Consider the following 21,918-nt stretch of genomic DNA (forward strand, 5'->3'; position numbering starts at 1 on the left):
ACCATAGAAGGAAGGGCTTGGATAGTCATAAATTAGAGAAATATGATGGCCCTGAAGAAAGAACCACTAACCCTGTGGGGGTGGGGGAGGCACTGATGACAGATGACCCTACATCAGTTGGAGATGAGAGATGCGCCAGCCACGTTCAAAGACTGAGTAGGAAGAATGTGGTTAAATCATCCAGAATAGCCACAGCAGTGAAAAAAGTTGAGGGGAAAACCTGCATTAAGGGATTCAAACACCATCTGGGGGTTTCGTTGCAGAAAGTAGAGGGAAGCACTCTGAAAAGCATTCTGTTCCTCATTCTTCAGGTAAAAGTACCAGCCACTGAAACTCTGAGCTTCTCTGGAATCGGCATTGTTAGCCAGATTCACCGTAAAATCTGAACCCTACTCTTCCTGTATTCATACCCACAGTCCATTTTCCTGGAGTATTCTTTACAGGCTGATAGCCTGAAAAGACACATTTCTATTGATCACAAAGAATCTCAAACAGATCCCTAAAAACAAAAACAGAATGGAAAAGGAAAGGAAGGAGATTAGAAAGAGCATTTTTTAACAAAACAAAAGGAGAAATGATGTGCAGAAAGCTTTCTAGACATTGCCTAAGTATCCTTCTATACACCAAGCCCACATTAATCTCCTCCAAACATTGGCTTTACTATGCCATTGTTATTCAGAGACAACTAGTGCTCATGCGCTTTAGTCTGGGGTAGTGTAATGGACTGAATTGTGTCCTCCCCAACACTCAGGTTAAGAGACATTAGAGCGTGCTCTCTCTCTCCACATAAGGACAGAGGAAAGGTTGTGTGAGCACACAGTGGTGAGAAGTCAGCCATCTGCAAGCCAGAAAGAGAGTCCATATGAGAAACCAACCCTGATGCCACCTTGATCTTGGAATTTCCAGCTTCCAGAAGTGTGAGAAATATATTTCTGTTGTCTAGGCCACCCAGTCTGTGGTTTTTTGTTACGGCAGCCCACGTAGACTATGCAGAGAGTATATGGTCTCCACCATACATGCTTTTAAACAATTTCTCCAGTTGTCTGTATCTCTCCCTATTTCTTAGTTCAAGTACCATCTATTAATACTTAATTGGTTTATGAATCTAACACCCATACCTCTGTGTGTGCTGCTCCTCATCCTTACTCTGCCTAAATGTTGACTCTTGCCCATTGATCAAATTCCACCAGAGGTCCTGATCGAGTCCATTGTGGAGCTTTCTCCTTCACCCCAGGTGGGCACGATGTTCCCTCCTCTGAACTACTATTGATCTTCCTGCATGGATTACTGATCTGACCTTCATCACATGCTGTTGCTGCTAAGTCGCTTCAGTCATGTCCGATTCTGTGCGACCCCATAGACGGCAGCCCACCAGGCTCCCCCATCCCTGGGATTCTCCAGGCAAGAACACTGGAGTGGGTTGCCATTTCCTTCTCCAATCGCATTAAAGTGAAAAGTGAAAGTGAAGTCGTTCAGTTGTGTCCGACCCTCAGGGACCACGGGAAAGTCCATGGGATTTTCGAGGCAAGAGTTTTGGAGTGGGGTGCCATTAGTACTTCTCTAAAAGGAGTGGCAGCTCCCTTAGCAAATGCATTCTTCTTACAATCTGGGTTCAGCATAACAAAATATGGAACACATAGAAAAACACATAATAAAGAAAGACTGTCTCTATTAGATCACCAGTAATAAGACCATCCAATAAACACTTCCAAAAATAAAATCCATCCAGTCTTTTTCTTTAATGTGTGTGCATACATGTTTATAGAATTCAACTCTATGTGCTTTATAGTATGCTTCTTTCATTTAGTATATCTTGAACATCTTTACTGTCATTATTCTTTCTAAAGTTGATTTTATTTATAATATCCCATTCTACATACTATAATTCATTTAACCAGCTCCCTATTTGTGTTTATTTCTAATATTTCTATGCTATAAATAACCTATGATAAATACTATTATCAAATAACCTTTGCATAAATTCATGAAAATATCCTTGGGATAAGATTCAATAACAGAAGTGCATTTTCTTATGATTTGTATAGCCACATGGTCCTGCAAAAAGTTGTACTCCTATTACCATGAGAGTGCCCATTTCTTTATAAGCCTAAGTAAAGCTGGATGTATTTTCAAATGTTTTGCCAATTGTAAATATGAATGTAATGAGAACACAGCTCATGTGCTATTTTATGTCTCCTATTGCTACCACTACTATTGAGGTTAACCTGTTGATTATACTACACTATAAACTTTTCAAACTCTTTTCACACACATAAATTAGAGTAATACTTTATAGCATCTAGCACAGTGCCCTTTATGTACAAAGCTCATAAAAAAACTATATGGTCATGCAATAATATGTATGGAGTGCCTTTTACATGCTACATGAGAGTCACATAAATCCAAAAGTCATTCCTTCACTAGGTATATGTACTTTTTATAAAAGTTACTCTAAGTTTTTGCTCTCCTGAGTTTGAAAGTCCATCTTTAATCCTATTGTCTCTGCTCTACTCTTTATTTATTAATCATTTCATATTCCCTCACTAACATATGAGCTCTTGTTGCAATGGTTAGGTACAATTTAATAAACTGTGATTTTCTGAGAAACGTTTCAGCTTTTTTATAGAAATTGTTCTAGGATATTCTCTCCTGAAAAAGCTCTCATTCATTTTTAAAAAATCACTTTCTTTTTCTTCATGTGTATAAAGTCCCTTTGCTTACATTCCTAGTTTTGAATGTATTGTCTGCATTTTTCTCTTTCTCAAGCACAGCAAATCTGTTGTCAACTTCTGAGATGTAATTGCTTTCACAGTTCTTATTCAAAGTCCCTGTCAAAGAAGGGTTGTCTCCATCACACTCTGAATCACCAGCCGTGAGGGGCACAGCCCTTCTGCAATGCCCCTGACACTCTAGGTGCCCCAGCAGCCTCCATGAACTCCTCCAGGCTCATCTGTTGCACTGTCTTGCCTTTTCCTCCATCCTCCACCAACATCTCATCCTTATGTGACTTCCTCTTATCCCAGAAAAATTATAAAAAACATTTCACAAAATAATAATAAGAACATTTTTACAATGTATTATAAGATATCACTGCAACAAATAAGAATTTTTGAAATTCTTCCAAAATCCATTTCCTAGGTACCTAAAGTTTTTATTTAAAGCTGAAGACAAAATATCAAATTTGAGAATTGTATCCTGATATTGCAAACAATAAATGAACTGCTACTCATCTTTTCCTTAGTCTTTTACTTTTGGAAAGTGGAAAGTCTGCCATAATTCTCAGACTCTGGGCATCAAGAATATGACAGGTTTCCTCTAGTGAATACTGTGGTTTTCCCCACAGAGAACATATCTAGAGGATAATCACGCTTTTGTGAACGAGGCTTAAAATGGAAGAGGAAAACTATTTTAAATTATTTTCAAGTTTCGATTTTACTCTTTGACTGCAGAGGGTTTAACTGTTATTGTTCTCTGCCAGCCAAGTGTCATTCTGGTGCACACATTACGTCATGCAGAGCTGTGCTCCAGATTTTCATACACATAAATTCATTTAATCATCATCTCAACCCTGTGATGAAAGTATTACTCTCCCATTTTACAGATGAGAAAATGAGGTTTAGAGAGGGAAAATAATTTGCCTGATCTAACAATCTAGAAATGTCAGAGTTGGCATTTGAACCTAGCCTTATGAAACATTCTCCTTTCACACTAAATTTACCTCTGAAATAGTTTTGCCCCAGGCATAAGTGCCATCTTCAAGTCTGCCTCCATTTAGGTAAATCCATACTCGTTTTGCATTGGGCTGTTTATACAGGTTGCTCTGCTTGAATGCTGTACATTTAGGTGCAATGAGAGAATTTCTCTTGGATTGCAGTTCTTGGACTTCAGAAAGGTGTGCCTGTTAAGAAAAGTCCAGAGAGTGCCATGGTTAGAGAACTGTCTGTTTAGTGTGTGTGTGTGTGTGTGTGTGTGTGTGTGTGTGTGAAAGACAGGAATATCTTATCATTGTATGTTATGTTGAAAAAAATTTAGGAAATACATTACCATCTCCTATCACTGACTCTTCTGTAATTCCCCTTGCTTCAGTGAATCACTATAGGCAATAATAGCCATTAGAGTAGTAACAATAAGGCACTTATTTTGGCAAAGTACTTAACTTTCATTTATAATTTAGAGAAATGAATAGAGATGTGTTTTTGGATTTGTGCATGGTGTTTCTCCTACTGAGTGATTTCTCTGCATCTAACAAATGAGTTTTTTATTAGAATCACAACATCATTTCCTTTAACCAAGAAACGCTTAAGGGAATGTACATGACTGTTGTTTAAATCTTTACTCTCTGTCTTTTAAAATACAGCAGCCACCCTTATACTCTGCCAGATCCCTGCCAGGCAGCTTTTCATCCTACTTCAAGCATGTCCTAGTTCAATGCTTTGCATTCATTCCCTGGTCAGTGATTTATCCTTCTTAGCTTGGCAAGAAGTCATATTTCTAGCAATGTCAATTTCTTTTTTTTGTAGTAACCTTGACTTGGGCACACGCCTAAGATTTAGATTGAACACATTTCACGATTTGAGAAACCCTATTAAATAAGAACACATCATTTTGATGAAAAACTTTACAAAGCAAAAAGTTTTCTCCAGTCTCTATTCCCAGCCCTCTCTCAACCGCTGACCTTTCTTGTCTTGACTTTTTTATTTCTGGCAATCCTGACTGATTAATCAACTGGACTGAAACTGCTTTTTTGAATTCCTCACTTCCGAATGTCTCCATTGCAATTAGTATTTTGCTCCTTCCTCTTTTTACAGATTGAGACATACCCTTAGGAGTGATGAGCAATGAAGCCATAAGGCTCAACTTGACTACACTTATTATAATTACCTTTGTACATATCCACTGGGCCTTTTTCTCTTCTTTGCTAAGGTCATAATTTCTGGTCTCCATTCAAACAAAACAGACTTTCCTAGGAGCTGGCTGTCTCTTAGATAGCTACTCTCCAAATGCCAACTCAATGCTTGGCATATGCTTATGTGGTCATAACCGACCAGATGCTAAGAATAAATTAATAGCATAATGTAAAAAAATTTAATACTGTAGTTTTAAAAGCTTATAAAAGAGGCTGAGCCTTTAATGTCTGGAGTCCTAAAGAGCATACCTCTGTATGTCTTATGAGATCCATGAGTTTAATTTCCTCTTGAGTCTGCTCAGTCCAGCCTCCTTCCACTACCACCAGCTGTGCAGGGCTTTTGTTGGGAACCATGGTGGCTGGCTGACATGCTGCTACCCGCCGCCCTGGGGAAAGAAGTCACTAGAAATGTTGTTTCTGATGATAGGCGTTCAGATTTCAAATAAATTGGTTTGGCTTTCTATGCATAAATCATTCCACTTGGGAGCAGAGGCTAAAATACTAAATATATCATAAAAGCGAAGATGCCTAAGGTAATAAGATCTAACAATGGTTCTTCATATGGGAGCTGGAGGCTTTAAATAGCCAGGATATGCATACTCACTGTACAGATAAAAAAGAAAGATAACATGCTGACTTCCACACTGGCCCCAGCCTCTCATCCACGATATGGTTCAGTGGTAATTTAGTCAAATAGAATCCATGACCTATATAGCCCATCATCTCTTCCAGTCATGGAACATATGTTTTGTTCTCTTCACTAATAATAAGCCTTTCCCCCACAATTAGCTTAGCAGCCTGGGGATTAAGTATTTCTAAAATAATATTAACCCAAGAGACAGGAGGCCTTTTTTTTTCCTATCTAATAATACCCCGCGAGCACGATTAGTTTCTGACACCTCTGCTGTGTCCTTTGCGCTCTTAAGAAGCTGTAATAAGAGAAAATATTTATTAGAATACTGTATTCTAAAGAATCACAGGCATAAGTTAATAAGTGTGGTGATTTGTATTTATGTATTCTTTCAGCTAGATGACTTTCAATCATTATAAAAGAGGTTTAAAGGTCATACTTATTAAATTGTTTCCTTTTTCTGGGTTGAAGATATACTCAGCACTGAGTCTCATACTCAGAGAAGTTGATCTCCCAACTTTTTAAGGTACAAATAATGTTTTCTCTGGTATATCCCTTCTAGAAATTGATGCTGAACACCAGCTATGAGTCAGACATGGTGCTAGATGGTGCCAATACAAACATGTAGGAGACCAAGCCCTTGCCTCTAAGGCTTACACTTTGGAAAGGAAGCCAAATGTCAAGGAAATGATTACACCAATAATTGATTGTAAGTGTGTTGCACCCCTGAAGTACAGGGTGTGTAAAAAATCATGTAACAGGCCTTTCTGACCTAGTCTGCTGTGTCAGGGAAGGCTTCTTTGAGAAAGTAACACTTAGATGGATAAAATAATAGAAATACTGAAATGAAGTCAAGTCCTAATTTTGTTGCCAGGGGACTCTTAACGTGCAGGTTTTCATACCCTGACTATGAACACGGCCCTCTGGAAATAACTCAGTATTTGTAGAGGATACAGCGCTGGTGCTTTTATAGCTCAAGTTTGTGAAAATAGATCCAGCAATAAAAATACGTGGCAGCAATGACTTTTCAGGGAAATCAGAACTCTATGTACCTTATTATCATTCATATGCAATTTATGGATGTGAAGAAAACATAATTGAGTCAACAGCCAATGAATTCCAGTGACAAGGCCATTAGCCAGCATGCTTGGGAGAAGAGCATAGTGGTGCCAGAAAAATGCACAACACGAATTTATGTTAAATATAGCTTTTAGCTGACTCTATTCATAATGTGCTGGTAGCATTAATTTAGGACACATAAATTCTTATGGATAATATCTCAATAAATATTTTATTTGTAATGCATTTTGAACACTACAATTTTGCTTAACTAAAGGCAGTTCTCTGATAGTTTATCATTTACACTGTTGAGAGCCAGGATCTGAACATAAGAAACAGCAAAAAACATTATGCATTATTTGGTATTTGTCAACTTGTTTCTAATGTTCTTAAGAAAATGAAAGCACTTGTCAGTGCCTCTAACCAGCATGTTTTGGAGGTTTATAATGTTTTAAAAGGATATAATGTCATCACACGGAGAAGGCAATGGCACCCCACTCCAGTACTCTTGCCTGGAAAATCCCATGGACGGAGGAGCCTGGTGGGCTGCAGTCCATGGGGTCGCTAAGAGTCGGACACGACTGAGCGACTTCACCTTCACTTTTCACTTTCATGCATTGGAGAAGGAAATGGCAACCCACTCCAGTGTTCTTGCCTGGAGAATCCCGGGGATGGCAGAGCCTGGTGGGCTGCCGTCTATGGGGTCGCACAGAGTCGAACATGACTGAAGCGACTTAGCAGCAGTAGCAGCAATGTTATCACAAAAGGTGTGGGTTTAGGGAAAGGTTTTCATAGCAAACTATTATTTATGTAGGTAAGAATAATAAATAGAAACCCCAAAAATGGACTCAATAAATTGTTTTTTATTTTTGTTATATTTTCCATATTTTCTATTTTATTTACATGAGATTGGGGAGGGGCAAATCATGTGTGTGTGCTGTGTGCTAAGTCACTTCAGTCATGTCTGACTCTTTGTGACCCCATGGACCATAGTCCACCAGACTCCTTTGTCTGTGGGATTCTCCAGGCAAGAATGCTGGAGTGGGGGAAATCAAATCTAACTATTAGAGCACATGAGTACTTTGCTGTTCTTTCTGACTATCAGTCTCATGTGAATAGCTCTCCTCAGGCCTCTTCTTCATCGGGAGGGCCCATTCTGTTCAGCACCACACATGCCTAAAAGGATTAGCCCACCTCACTTGGGATTTAGTTAGCAGTTCCATTTAGCTCTCACACTAAATAAAATGTTCCAGCATTGCCTTTATATGTAACAAAGGTGATACTTTGGCCTGATCTGCCATCCCTCAGTTTTGTTTATCAGTTTCTAAGACCCTAAGTGGGAAAATGGACAGCCTTCTCAGTATTTATTGAATATTTGTTCTATGCTAAGCATGTATAAATATTTGACATCTATAACTTAATCATAAAAATTGTACAAAGTTATTACTAGTATTTGATTAATATTAGCAAAGATCATGCTTACAAATGAAAGTAAAATCAGCTTAGTACAGTATATGCTCAGTGAACATTTGCTGCATTTACCAATGGCTACAATAGTAAGAATGATGCTAAAGCTGAAACTCCAGTACTTTGGCCACCTCATGTGAAGAGTTGACTCATTGGAAAAGACTCTGATGCTGGGAGGGATTGGGGGCAGGAGGAGAAGGGGACGACAGAGGATGAGATTGCTGGATGGCATCACTGACTCGATGGATGTGAGTCTGAGTGAACTCCGGGGGTTGGTGATGGACAGGGAGGCCTGGCGTGCTGCAATTCATGGGGTCGCAGAGAGTCGGACACGACTGAGCGACTGAACTGAACTGAACAATAGTAAGATATAATCAATTTCATCACTATTCATATCTTCCAAACCTCCTCTTTCATCCAATACTCAAGAAGCTCACAATCCAACAGGGACTGCAGTTAACTGAATTTAAACTTGTTCTTATTTATTCTCATAATCCCAACAATTATTAATAGAAAAGACCATCCTCTGAATAGGTATTTTAATAAGACCTATTCTGAATTTACATTTAACAGCAGAAAATGTAACAGACAAGATTTATCTAAAAGAAACTACATTAATGGATTCCCCCATAATGGACACCATCTGACCAAATAGACTGTTTTCAACAGTGATATTGTAGATGATGCCAACTGAATTTTAAAATGTCTTTTTAATGCTGAATTATAATAAAAGTTAAAGACATAATATAAAATCAGAATTCAATAAAAGCAGCTCTGCCAGGTACTATTTTTAACGTTACTTTCTATTGATTTAATTGGATAAAAATTAAAATAGAGCTTAGAAAACTCATTGGGGTAAGTGGTTGAAATTCCGGTTATTCTTTAATTAAATAATTCCACAACTACTCAGAGGAAAAATAAGGGTATAGGAAAATTTATAACGTAACATAGGAGAAATAGTCATATGATCCAGTATGTAATAAAATGATACGGGCTATCAGATGGGAGGTTCAGGATATGATAAACCATACTATTCCTGACCTAGAATATTAGGAAAGTAAGCTGAAAAGTAAATAATGAGAAGTGATCTAAAAAAGCAGGAGAGAGAACTAAATTGTGTCAAAAGGAAACTAAATTGTATCAAAAGTTCAGAGTTAAGAAAGCATATAAGTCTGCTGCTGCTGCTAAGTCACTTCAGTTGTGTCTGACTCTGTGCAACCCCATGGGCGGCAGCCCACCAGGCTCCTCTGTCCATGGGATTCTCCAGGCAAGAACACTGGAGTGGGTTGCCATTTCCTTCTCCAGTGCTTGAAAGTGAAAAGTGAAAGTGAAGTCGCTCAGTCGTGTCCGACTCTTAGCAACCCCATGGACTGCAGCCCACCAGGATCCTCTGTCCATGGGATTCTCCAGGCAAGAGTCCTGGAGTGGGGTGCCATTGCCTTCCCCACCTATAAGTCTAGGGGACTGAAAAAAAAAAAAAAACTCCACATGGGTGGAGTGGAATGAATAAGGGGAGGAAGAAGTTTCCAGAGAACCAGATCATGAAGGACAATATTAAGGACTTTCACTTTTGCCATAAAGATAATGAGGAACTTTGAAAGGTTTTATGCCTGGAATAGTGTAACTCCTTTGCCTTTCTGCATTATCACTCCAGGTCCAGAATGTCACCTTTATGCATAGGATGGATACCACTATCAAGTTGGGAGGCAGGGAGATCAGTTAGAAAGCTGGTCCAGTAACCCAAGGAATAGGCAACAATAGCTTGAACTTGGATAATGATAGTAGGAAATAAGGCCAGTAGAACTCATTTGAAAATAACACATTCAAAACAATAAGACTTAAGGATATTTGCTTAAAGATAGTAAGAGAGGGAAATGCCAAGGATGACTCCCAGGTCCTTGAGCTGGAATACCTCAGTGGATTGTGGCAATGTATACAGAAGAAATAAAGGAGGCATTGGTGTGATATATAATATGATATGAAATAAAATAGTGATAAGATAACTTCCCAGGTGGCTCAGTGGTAAATAATCCACCTGCCAATGCAGAAGATGCAGGTTCAATCCCTGGGTCAGGAAGATTTGCGGGAGAAGGAAATGGCAAGCCACTCAAGTATCTTGCCTGGAAATTCCCATGGACAGAGGAGGCTGGCAGGCTACAGTCATGGGGTCACAAGTTAGTGACTAAACAACAACATGGTCATCACATGGGGATATGGCAACTTTAGTTATCATAGACGTGTCCATGGTACCTTCAAATGAAGATATCTAGAAGTTAGAGTAGTAGAGGTTAGCAATAGAAATAGATGCTTCTCAATTAGATGCAATAATTCTTTCGGTAAAAACTGAAAAACAGCCCTTTCAACCCAGAGTGCTGTCTAGGGCACTTAGAACTAATTGTCTCATTTATTGACGTGAGGTTCATGTGTTTCTGACGCCAGACAGTACAAATACTCAGGAGCTGAAATCCTGCTATGGCAGTAACAGAGCCTGAAAGGGATTCCTTCTCAGACTAAGTCCATAATGCACTTTCATCCTCAAAGAATCATTTAGTGTCTCAAGCACTGGGAACAACATAAGATCAGAAACTTAAATTCTGTGACAAAAAGGATGAAAGAAGAAGACTAATATTGTCAATTTATCACTTTGTCTCTGAATAACATACCTTACGCTGCATAACGAGAGAGAGCCCTTCTGAGATAAAGACACTAATTTTGGAAGAACTTAGATTCAGTCCTTATTCAGATTAATTTAACAAAACTTCTTCCCAAGAAATACTCAAGAAATAACAGAAAGCTTTGTTAATGACTAATTCCAAAGTCCACAAAATGTCAGTTCAGGAATTGTTTCAAAATCAGTAAGCTGGTTACAGGATCCACACATCCTCCAAATTTTAAAAATGCATCTATATAAATCATGTGATATTCATATTAATATAAAATTTACAAGTATAAAAGTCAGTACTAAGAAGATATATTATTAAATTTTAGACTCTCTCAAGTGATTTTTGTAATATAAAATATTCAGTTAAACATCTGGTATCTAATGGTAGAAAAAAAACTACCAGAAAATTGAGACTACACGTAACCGTGGTGATACTTGATTTCGTTCTTACTGACCTTTTAACTGTCTCATTTTGTGTTTCATGACATCTAGATCAGCCAAAATTTTGTCCTTTTTAAGCCAGTTCTGTCTTTCTATTTTTTCTGCTTTCTTCAAAGCTAGAATAATAAAAACACATAATGTTTTATTTTGCATTCTTTTTATCAACAATAATTTATCATGCAAGCCAATAATTTATAAAAAGAAGTTTCTGCTTCAAGAAATAGATTCAATTAGAAATAAGTAATTAAAAGGTAAGGGTCATTAAAAGAAACCTCATCTGAAAGATGACAGGGCTTAAGGCATTTTTTTATGGAATGCAGGGGGAAAAGAAGAACAGTGTTGTTTTATTATATAGATTTACCATATGCAATAGCCATATTTCATTTTCTACTTCCACAAACTATTTGGAGGTGATGAAAGCCTGGCTTGGAACCATTCATTTTTTAAACATCCACCTACTGCCTAAAGGGTGCAATTCTTAAAAATGAAAATGTGCAGACAGGTCGTCTTCAGTGTGAATTAAACTCATTTGTTATTTTCTAATGTATACCATTATTCTCAGTCTTATAGACCAAGAATCTCTTTATCAACTAAATTAGACATTTTCTATGCAGAATACTCCATTCCAGTAAGAAAAAAATAGGCAATTGTGCAAATATAAGAATACAGCTATCCTTGTGCACATGTTAATTGATGAACCGCCTGTTCTTTGCATAGATGTGATGTAATTAGGTTGACATTGTACACGTTTAATTCATTTTCTTATGGTGACAAAAAATTTCTCTCTCCCTTCATGCACTTGCTTGAAAGAAAGCAAAACCAAAACACTGACCATTTGGAGACAGAAATGGTTCACCACAAGATACCCAGATGGCAATAGGATTTCTGAGGATGCGGGTGAGCAAAGACATATCTATATCATCCAAACTATCAGAGGTCACAGACTTCAGAGATGATTTGGTTTTCACTTTCATTCTTGAGTTTCCTGGGAAACAAATGACACATTTGCCATTGTTCAATGAATAATGAATAAATTTGCTTGCTGAATCATTTGTTTTTTCAAAATATTTCATTCTTCATTAATGACTTGATTTAAGCAGGTTAACACCAAAACCAGATGCAAATACATAAATTTTGATCAGAAATTTCAATGCAAGTAAATAATTTAAACTAATTTTATTGTAAATACACATCTTAATTCCTTTCTTACCCTGTATCTAGTTATGAAAAAAATAAGAGATAGCTTACCCAAATATCTACTCTGAAATAGGGTAAAGTAAAGAGATATAAAAAAGCAAGGAAAGGGAGAAAGGAGTATAGGAATTGACTGAAGCCAAAAATAAGGGGCTTCAGAGAATTCATCAATTAAATGATTAATAGTACCTATCTCATTCTGCTGTTGGGAAGATTTTAAAAAGGGAAGTGCTTAGAAAATATTAGTCTATTTAATTGTGCAAGCATCCAAAAATTCTAGATAATATTTTTATTATCACCATGATACTAGACATGAATACCACATTGTTTTCTTTGCTTGAGATAAAGCACTCTTTGGGCTCTGAGCATCCTTGTGGCTAAAGCAAAGAGGGGAACACCATTTCAAGATATGAATGGCTGACAGAGAGAGATGAATTCCTCAAGATACACTTTTCCAGGTCCTGAGATTTGAGAGAAACACTTAAGGATCTTCATAAAGATCCTTATTTGTCATTCAGCTAATAGTATCCTACTATACAAATTAATACAAGCTGAGAATTTACTATGTACTGGGCATTTCACTAAGACCTCTACCTACATTATCTCATGCAATTCTCAAAATGATACTCTGAAGTAGGTTCATTTCTCTTCTGCACAATAACTGAGACTTCATCACATAGCCAGGTGGGGGCAGAATCAGAATTAGAATCCAGGCCATCTACCTCCAGAGCCAGTGACCTTAACCATCACCTTTATATTAATAGGAAGCCTGATACTGAGTTTTTGATTGATGTCTGTTTCTTTTAACTTCCTCAATGCAAACTGATGGCATAACTCCAAGTTATGATTCAGTAAAGGGGACGGCCAGCTAATCTAATGCACCTGCATGATTCAAGGATAACCTTTAGAATATGAGGGGAAGGGATGGTCATACCCTTTTGGTAGACCTGCTCGAAATCACATTACTTCCAACCAGGTTTTATATAAGAATTTGAAAGAAGAATGTTCGAAATTGTAAATCTTCCAGAACCTGGAGATCAGATGTTCCATGTGCCAAATAAAGGCAGAACTATATGCTTTAGTGATCAGCTAGGCATTAAATGTTCACATAAATATGAATGTGTATTCCTAAGAGTATATATGATTATGAATACATATACATATGAATCTATATCATTTAGATCAATGCTTGGTTGATGCTCTGCCAATTTAATGATGTTAGTTACCATTATTGTGTGTGGGATTAAGTAAGGAAACCCCACTCTCCCGCCTATGTGTCTCTTCTTCATTCTCATACTATCACATTCATAGTGCTTCTGACATCAGACATGGGGAATTTTTTTCCCCACACCAACCACCTGTGAAACACTAGCAGAATGTCCTACAATTTAACTCAATTCTGACACTACCTACCTGGAGATAAGGTCAGATCTCACAGGTTAAGTGTGCAGTCTCACAACACTGCTCCCTGCTCACCCGTTTCAGACGTCCAGACCTGTGCTTCTGACTGATTGACAATAAATTGGACGTTCCCATGACACCCTCCTCGGGTTCACTTAATTTGCTAGAGCAGCTCACAGAATTCAAGAAAACCGTTTACTTACTGTTTGCGCATTTATTATAAAAGGATATGATAAAGGGTACAGATAAAACATCCAGATGAAAGAGAGGCATAGGGTCATAGGGTGAGGAAGACTCCATGTTCTCTCTGACACTCCGCTCGCCACACACCTCCATGTGGTCACTCCGCTCTCTGCACCCTGTACTTTGGGGGTTTTCATGGAGACTTCAGAGAGGGACTAGAAGTGGAACTTACGATGAGTCATGTAGGCATGATTCAGCATAACTCCATCCACTTCCTGTCCCTCTCTGAAGAACAGGGAACAGGGTTGACAATTCCAAGTTTCTAAGCACGGCTTGGACTTTCCGGTGACCAGCCCCCATCCAGAGTCCACCAGGACTCATCTCTTTAGAATCAAAGACACTGCTAGCACCCAGGAAACTCCAAAGAAGTTTGGAGCCCTGTGTCAGTAATTAGAACAAAAGCGGACACAAGTGCTCTTTACCACCTAGGAAAATGCATGAATTTGGGGAGTTCAGTGCCAGGAACTGAGGGCAGAGACCAATATTTTTTTCTAATGATTTTATAATGATATTGAAGGCCCTGCCTTCAAGTCGCACACAGTCTAGCGAGACACATAAAGACGTAAACAGGTAAGTATAACACGACGTTCTAAGAGCTGGGAGTTTCTAGGAGCAGGGGAGATGGGCAGAGGCAGGCAAAAGGAGTCAGAGGACAGCAGGCGTAGAGAGGACACTTTCTCTCCTAATCGTGGGTAGAGATTTGCTCTGATCTAATCCAACTTTCTTAAGTGGTGTCCAGCTGGTTTTGATTCCGAATTTTAGAACTGAACCACTTACAGCAGATTCACGTTGTTGTATGGCAGAAACCAATATGACACTATAAAGCAATTATCCTCCAATTAAAAATAAATTTTTTTTAAAATTATAAAATTAAAAAAAGAAAAACAGAACCTGCTCATGTTGCACAAAGTAGCCAAACTGTCAAACATATTTTATAAACACCAGGAAATTTGGTTACTGTCTTGGTTCTGAGACCCAATTTGCATTAAAAAATTTTTTTCTTTAGTATTCTGCAAGGTAAAAATGATATGAGAATTTCATAGAAGAGTATCTTCCTGTAATTTTTTTTAATTCTCAAAGGAGTGACTGAATGAAAGACGTACATATAACTTTCATATGACCAAACATAAGTAGAATCAGCTAAATTCTGTAGCATGTAACCAACCTTTCATACTTTTAACAGGTGTCTCTTCAGTTCCAACAGTGTCTGCCTCTTCCTTTGGTTCCTCAGAATCTCTCTGAATACGAGATTCATCCAGAGCCCATAAAACCAAATTGCGCAAGGAACTTATGGTGGTTCCATCTTTGGTGTATATTTTGGAGGCTGCTCTGGCCAGACCGAGTTGTTCTGTGCATTCTGTAAGCAGCTAAAAACACAGACTATAAGGAACTGAGAGGAAACAGTGGTAGAACTGGGGATAATCAGGGAGAGTGTTATTTTAGAATTCTGAGAAAATTCTTTAATTTGAGAAAATAGAAAGCAATAACTACCAACTTGATCTTTGATTAGAGATGGTTTTTGATATTAGATTGTCCTATGTAATCTCACAAATTAGTCCAGTCCAGCTGTGAAAATTCTTAGCTCCAAAAATTGAACACAGCAGCTGATGTGTGTTAATACATTTTATCATCAGAAGTATTTATTTCCTAAGAAATGTTAACCTAGAAATTGACTTTCAACCATGTTGCTTTATAGTGAATAAAATTATTCCAACACTTCAGATGAGCTGCTTTAAAATAAATGAGTCATTGACTTTCAAACCAAGAACTGACACATTATTACTTCCATTTGGCAGATGGGAAATTGGGCTGAAAGGTTAACATTTTTGCCCAAGACCACAAAAGCCAGGGTCCCAGGGTGGAATTTGGAGCTGGTAACTTTTGTCCTTTGCCTAGACCATTGACCGCCAATATTTTAATTTAAAAAATCTCTTCAGACTCAATCAAAGGGGTGAGTGAATAATTGTGTGTGTGTGTGTGTGTGTGTGAATATTTGCAAAGAAGTCTCCAGGGTAACTCCCCAACATATTTAACGTTGCATATAAAATACATTGATAAAGGTATTGGCCAGAACCTACAGACATAAGACCATTACCAAGCAACTGAAGGACAAAGCTGTGTTTGGACCCCAGGAATGCTCCTTCCTCCCCAGTGGGGAATAGCCTCTAAGACAGAAGCCACATATTCCCTCCTAGCACAACTCCTGCTTCTCCAATCTGAAAATAACCCTGTCACCGAGCAAGTGCTCAGCTTCTCCAGATGATAAATGAGGTGGGATCTCAGAATATTCAGATGACGTACAACTTGAAGTGGGAAAGGAAGGAAGGAAGAAAAGGCTTTCTGTCTGTCACAAGGGTAAAGAAATTCTGGTAGCTTTGCCTTCCCCTTGCTTTTTTTTTTTTTACCCTTCTTTGCTCTGGAGCCAATCTGAAAACTGTATTCTGTTTTCGCATTTTTCTAAGTCTATAGCCAAAGAAATACAATCAAAAAGAACGTCTTTAAGAAAACAGAGATCTTGATCTCATCAGCTTAAATGGATAAAACTGGTCTGGGATATTTCTCACTCAATCCCACTGCTTTTTTTTTCTTGTCAGAAGAATCACCATTATCACTGCCTCTAAGGATGCGAGAAACATTTAAGTGATAGCCACTTACCATGGGGAATGTTCCAGCCACAATTAACTTTCCATTTCGATATCCGTCTCCATTTTTGTATGCAATTATTTTCACTGCCTTCTGGTTCGTAACTGCCATGCCACAATGAGATACAACTTGCGTGCAGGTCTTCATCCGTAAAGATAATAGATGCTCTTCATAATAACTCAAAGTGTTTTCAGCTTCACGAGAAGATAAATCAGTCTGATTTTTTTTTTAAAGAAAAACAACATAGATTGACTCAAACTTTTTTCCTTTTTAGTTTTATTTTGTTATACTTCAACCTTTTAATTTAATATGTGTTTGTACACGTATGTGACATCTAAATTGTGAAATGCTCGCTTCATATGCTATAGGTATTTGATGCTGTAGTCAGAAGGACATTAGGTCCAAACTCCTTGGTTCTCCTCCCAGCCCTGTCACTGAGTCTCTAGGTGACTTTGGGACTCTGGCTTGGGTTTCTGGCCTTCTCCTGTTTTCTACTTTGCCTTCCCCTGGACATGAGGTGGAGAAGAAGGATGCCAGGGCCAGAGAGAGCCTTGGCTTGAAGCAATGGAAAGTAGGACTAAAGGTATTCTCTGAACCTTTAACTCTAGGATGACGTCATCTAGGGTGGCAGACATTGACGTGTGGGGAGGGAAATGAGCGTAGCCTTAACCACGTGGCAATCAGTGTGGTGAACACCACACTTCACCTTCCCTGTTCATCCTTAGTCAAGCTGTGTCTGAGATGGTGTAACACTGGGGATTCTTTTCAATCAGCTCACCCACCCCCCTACCTCCTTAACACCACCCCATTATCACCTCAGCAAAGCCAAATGCCTGCAGGCTTTCCCGGAGGACTGACTCCCCTTCTCCTTCAGAGTTACTGAGGCTTCAGTTGGTGTCTATTATAACTGTGTTAGGTTTAGGGCAGAGAGGACAGCGATCTGGGAACAAGTTGGGCCAGCCTGAAGAGCAGACCAGGAGGAAGGTTCCTACCCATAAAGAATTGCTCCTTTTTATATAGGTGTGTAAGTTTCTCTTTAGTTCTTCTTGCTTCTAAACTTGAAAGAAAGGATTTTTTAAAAGGTGTCATTTAAATTTTTTTTGATATATCATTTTATTTTAATTAACTAAAAAGAAAAAAAAAAAACAAGATTGATGGCATTGAAAGAGAAGAAAGCATATATGGAAAACTGATATGGAGACCAGAATGAAATACACATAAAAAAGCTACGACAGGAATCATTTTGATTAAGGACTGTATAATGTTGTTGTAAACTAGTGAGGTTTTGAAAACACTCTGAAAATACAGATTTTAAACAAGGTTTCAGAATGAAGAAGAAAGAAAAGAACTAGAAAAGAACTCACATTCACAAGTACTTCAGAGGGATAGGTCTTGACAAGGGAAGCATGTTTTTTTTTTTTTTTTAACTCTTTAAAATAAAAATGTTTATTAATGCCAAATTGTCACTTTCAGTATCATGTTCTAAGGCTTTGCCTTTGAGTTTTTTTGTAAAAAATCTTACTTGTTAGTTTGCAGTGTGGTGTTACTTTCTGCTGTACAACAAAGTGAATCAGCCATACGTAGACATATATTCCCTCTGTTTTGTAATTCCTTCCTATTTTGGTCACCATAGAGCACTGAGTAGAGTTCCCTGTGCTATACAGTAGGTTTTCACTATTTATCTATTCTATACATAGTAGTGCATATATATCAATCCCAATCTCCCAATTGAATGGTGCCACCTTAAATTAAGAAACCAGGAAAGCAATAGAGACTTTTTTTCTCCATGATGTGATTAGTATCAGACACGAATGCATGAATTCAGGCATCCAACCTGAAGAGCCATTAACAACAACACATCAAATGAGCCCTGAAATGTTCTATAATAGTAAGAAAGGAGTTTACCCCGTGATGGAGGCAAAAAGCTGCTCCACTAAGTAAAGATTCGCAGCTACTTTCTAGTCTGAAAGCAACACAGAGAGTAGTGCAAGGTGTCAGTGCATGATTAAAGCCTCAGAAGTGCCCAATTAACTTCAGAGTGTGTATCGAACTATTAACAGACAATGTATTTTAAGTTACAACGGGGAAAAGGAAATCAATGCAGGTGGAATGGTAAAGGTGCATCAGTAAAAGATGAACTGGATGAGTGGAGATGAGCTTGAGTGAAGGCAAATAATGAATGCATCAAAGTTTCCAGACTCATGCCACACACGTATTAGCAGAGCTCGGATCATTACACACCGTGGCCACATCCATGACCTTGAAAGGCCCACGTGAGAAGGGCTTCTGGGTCTTGGAGGCCGAGGCACAGAGGAATGGGAGCCCTGGAAGCAACTGTTTCAGTCCTTTCTCTGCTCTCACGGATCGTCCACACGCCAAACAGAGCATCGTTTTCTTCTTTCCACTGGGTGAGAGGTAATAGTATCCCTGGAAAAGGATAAAGATGTTTTGATTTGGACGCATGTAAATTATGATAGCATTTTGTAGAATACTTTGCCATACAAATAAAGCGCTGTTATAATCCCCAAATGCTAATTTGAAATCACAACACGAGCACATTATTTCACTCCCTAATTATTATATTTTTAAAAACCACATTATTTCCAAACACTGTTGATTGAAAAAGCCCGGAGCCGATGACAGTTCAACATCAATGAGTATAACTTGTATTCAGAATCAGAGTTTCTTGGAGGAATGGCCCATTCCACATTTGGGACAGAATATACAGCAAGTCCTCTACATATGAACCTTCAAGTTGCAAACTTTCAAAGGTATGAACATGTCCCTGTATGGCAGCTGTTGTACTGTACTTCTGTACTTTTCAAGGTACTGAACTGTAAGATTAAAAATGTTTCCTTTGTTTTTTGTGTTTGTTTTTCATGTATTATTTGTGTAAAAAGTATTATAAATCTGTTACAGTATAATAATATATAGCTGATTGTGTTAGCTGGGTACCTAGGCTAACTTTGTTGGACTTATGAACAAATTGGGCTTATGAATGTGCTCTTGAAACAGAACTCACTCGTATGTAGGGGACTTACTGTATACTAGACAAGCAAGGATTTCTTGTAGTACCCAGAAAAAGAGAAGCCATCTCAAAGTAAAGGTATTATGTCAAAAAAGATACAGGAGCCACTACGATAGACATTCCACTGGCTCAAAGTGGGGCAATTTGGGGGCAAAATAAAATGACAACTGAAAAACTTCAAATATGTTTGAATATGTAAAATCCCATGAGTTCATAATGATGTAAAAAATATAAGTAAAAAAAAAAGGCAACAAATAAAAACAAAACCACTACTTATTGGAGTCCATTGGAAGAAAATGCACCAATTTACAATTCTGAAATCGGCTTTTAGAAAGTGCAGAAGATTATTTGCAAAGATGGCCATAATATAACCATCCTATTCTCGCTTGTATGTCCTTTTGAAATGTCATTTTGCTGCTCCTCCAATCAAGAAACAGTTTCTTTCTCCTTCCCTCTTTCCTTTGAATCTGGGCAAGGCCACATGACTTGCTTTGGCTGCTGTTGCATCAGCAAATGTGATGCAGGCGGATGCATAAGAAGTGCCTGCGCCCTGGAGCTTGTTTCCTTTCGGCTGCACTTGGAAGCCTGAGACCATAATGTGAGCTCCCCTGAGCTAGCCTACTTGAGAAGTCTTGAGGAGGGAACTCCCTGGCAGTCCAGTGGTTAGGACACTGCACTCTCACTGCGGAGGGCCCAGGTTTAGTTCCTGACTGGGGAACAAAAGGAGCATTGAGGAGAACCAAGGCCCCCCAGCTGACAGCCTGTCAAACACCAGTCATGTAATTTGACCATTCAGGCACCCTAGAACCGCCAAACTACTGGTATATGACCAAGTAACTACAGTCAAATTAGTGACTGTGTACAAAGACCAGCAGAACTGCCCACTTAAACCCAGCCCAAACTGTTGACTCAGGGTACAAAATAGTTAAGCCACTAACATTTTAGGTGATTTGCTACACTATTCTAATAGGTAAGTTATACAGAACGAACATTTATCCTACCATGCTTTACAAACCATAATTCTAAGCAGTCAAATACCTAGCTGAAGAGGTAAAGTTCTTCCTTACATGAAAAATTCAGCTAATATATGTTGGGAAAAGTGATAGAATTAAACAAAATTGACCCTTTTGAAACTTCTAATGAAACTATTGATTTAGGCAATGATCACAGAAAGGCAACACTAAATAAAAAGTCACTGGGAATTGTTCTTTGATGTGAGATTAGGTTGTAATCACCTGAACCCATGGATAACCATTACCATTAAAAATGGAAAATCCACACCGTGTGCCTGCATAAGTGATAAATATGAAACACACAGTAAAACCTATGAAGATTCATGGCCAAAAAAGAGCTGAATATAAATATAATTAAACTGCAGTGTTAAATCTCTTTTATAGGAGTTATGGGAGCCAGAGAAACAGGTTAAAGGATGCCACAGGAAGTGAATTGACAAATCCAAACAAGAGGAAGTCTTCTATAGGATGGATTCTGCAACTAGTAGCACATAGGGATTTTGTTTGAATCCTGACTCCAACTAACCATAAGAAGAATGTTTAGGAGAAACTGGGAAATTTCATTATTAACAGGCCATTAGGAGGTCAAAAAACTTTTAAAAAGCGAAAATGAAAGTCAGTCATGTCCAACTCTTTGCAACCCCATGGACTGTAACCTGCCAGGCTCCTCTGTCCATGGAATTCTCCAGGCCAGAATACTGGAATGGGTAGCCTTTCCCCTCTCCAGTGGATCGTCCCAACCCAGGGATCTAACCCAAGTCTCCCACATTGAAGGTGGATTCTTTACCATCTGAGCCACCAGGGAAGCCCTAGAGGTCAAAAAAAATTATCATTAATTTTGTTAGATGTGACAATGGCATAATGATTATAATCGTAAGAAAACGTTCAAATTTTTATAGGTGCAGGATCAAATATTAGGAGAAATGATATCATGTCTAGGATTTGTAAACATTGTAAAACATTGATAATAGTTGAATTTGGATGACAGGTACATGAGAAGTCATTGAATTCGTCTCTCTACTTTGATTGATAATAGTTGAATTTGGATGACAGGTACATGAGAAGTCATTGAATTCGTCTACTTTGATTGATAATAGTTGAATTTGGATGACAGGCACATGAGAAGTCATTGAATTCGTCTCTCTACGTTGAAATACGTATGAATATTTTAAAGTGCACTCTCTAATTTGCTTTGTTCCTCACAAGGCTAGGACTTCCCCGGTGGCTCAA

At 38.3% G+C, this 21,918-nt stretch overlaps 1 protein-coding gene across 4 annotated transcripts in view; it reads right to left on the reverse strand.

Annotated features, from left to right (window-relative positions):
- DCDC1 (doublecortin domain containing 1) overlaps nucleotides 1-21,918 on the reverse strand; it is a 470,261-nt gene that overhangs the window by 14,330 nt on the left and 434,013 nt on the right. For all 4 annotated transcript variants that reach the window (XM_059875151.1, XM_015474817.3, XM_015474816.3 and 1 more), the window contains 7 exons: nucleotides 18,889-19,074; nucleotides 16,660-16,863; nucleotides 15,170-15,371; nucleotides 11,999-12,151; nucleotides 11,181-11,282; nucleotides 5,156-5,292; nucleotides 3,719-3,898 (listed from right to left, as the gene is read on the reverse strand). In XM_059875151.1, the coding sequence (XP_059731134.1) occupies nucleotides 3,719-3,898; nucleotides 5,156-5,292; nucleotides 11,181-11,282; nucleotides 11,999-12,151; nucleotides 15,170-15,371; nucleotides 16,660-16,863; nucleotides 18,889-19,074 (1,164 nt within the window). The remainder of the gene's footprint in view (nucleotides 1-3,718; nucleotides 3,899-5,155; nucleotides 5,293-11,180; nucleotides 11,283-11,998; nucleotides 12,152-15,169; nucleotides 15,372-16,659; nucleotides 16,864-18,888; nucleotides 19,075-21,918) is intronic.

The sequence above is a fragment of the Bos taurus genome, chromosome 15, assembly GCF_002263795.3.
Source record: "Bos taurus isolate L1 Dominette 01449 registration number 42190680 breed Hereford chromosome 15, ARS-UCD2.0, whole genome shotgun sequence".
NCBI classification, from domain to species: domain Eukaryota; kingdom Metazoa; phylum Chordata; class Mammalia; order Artiodactyla; family Bovidae; genus Bos; species Bos taurus.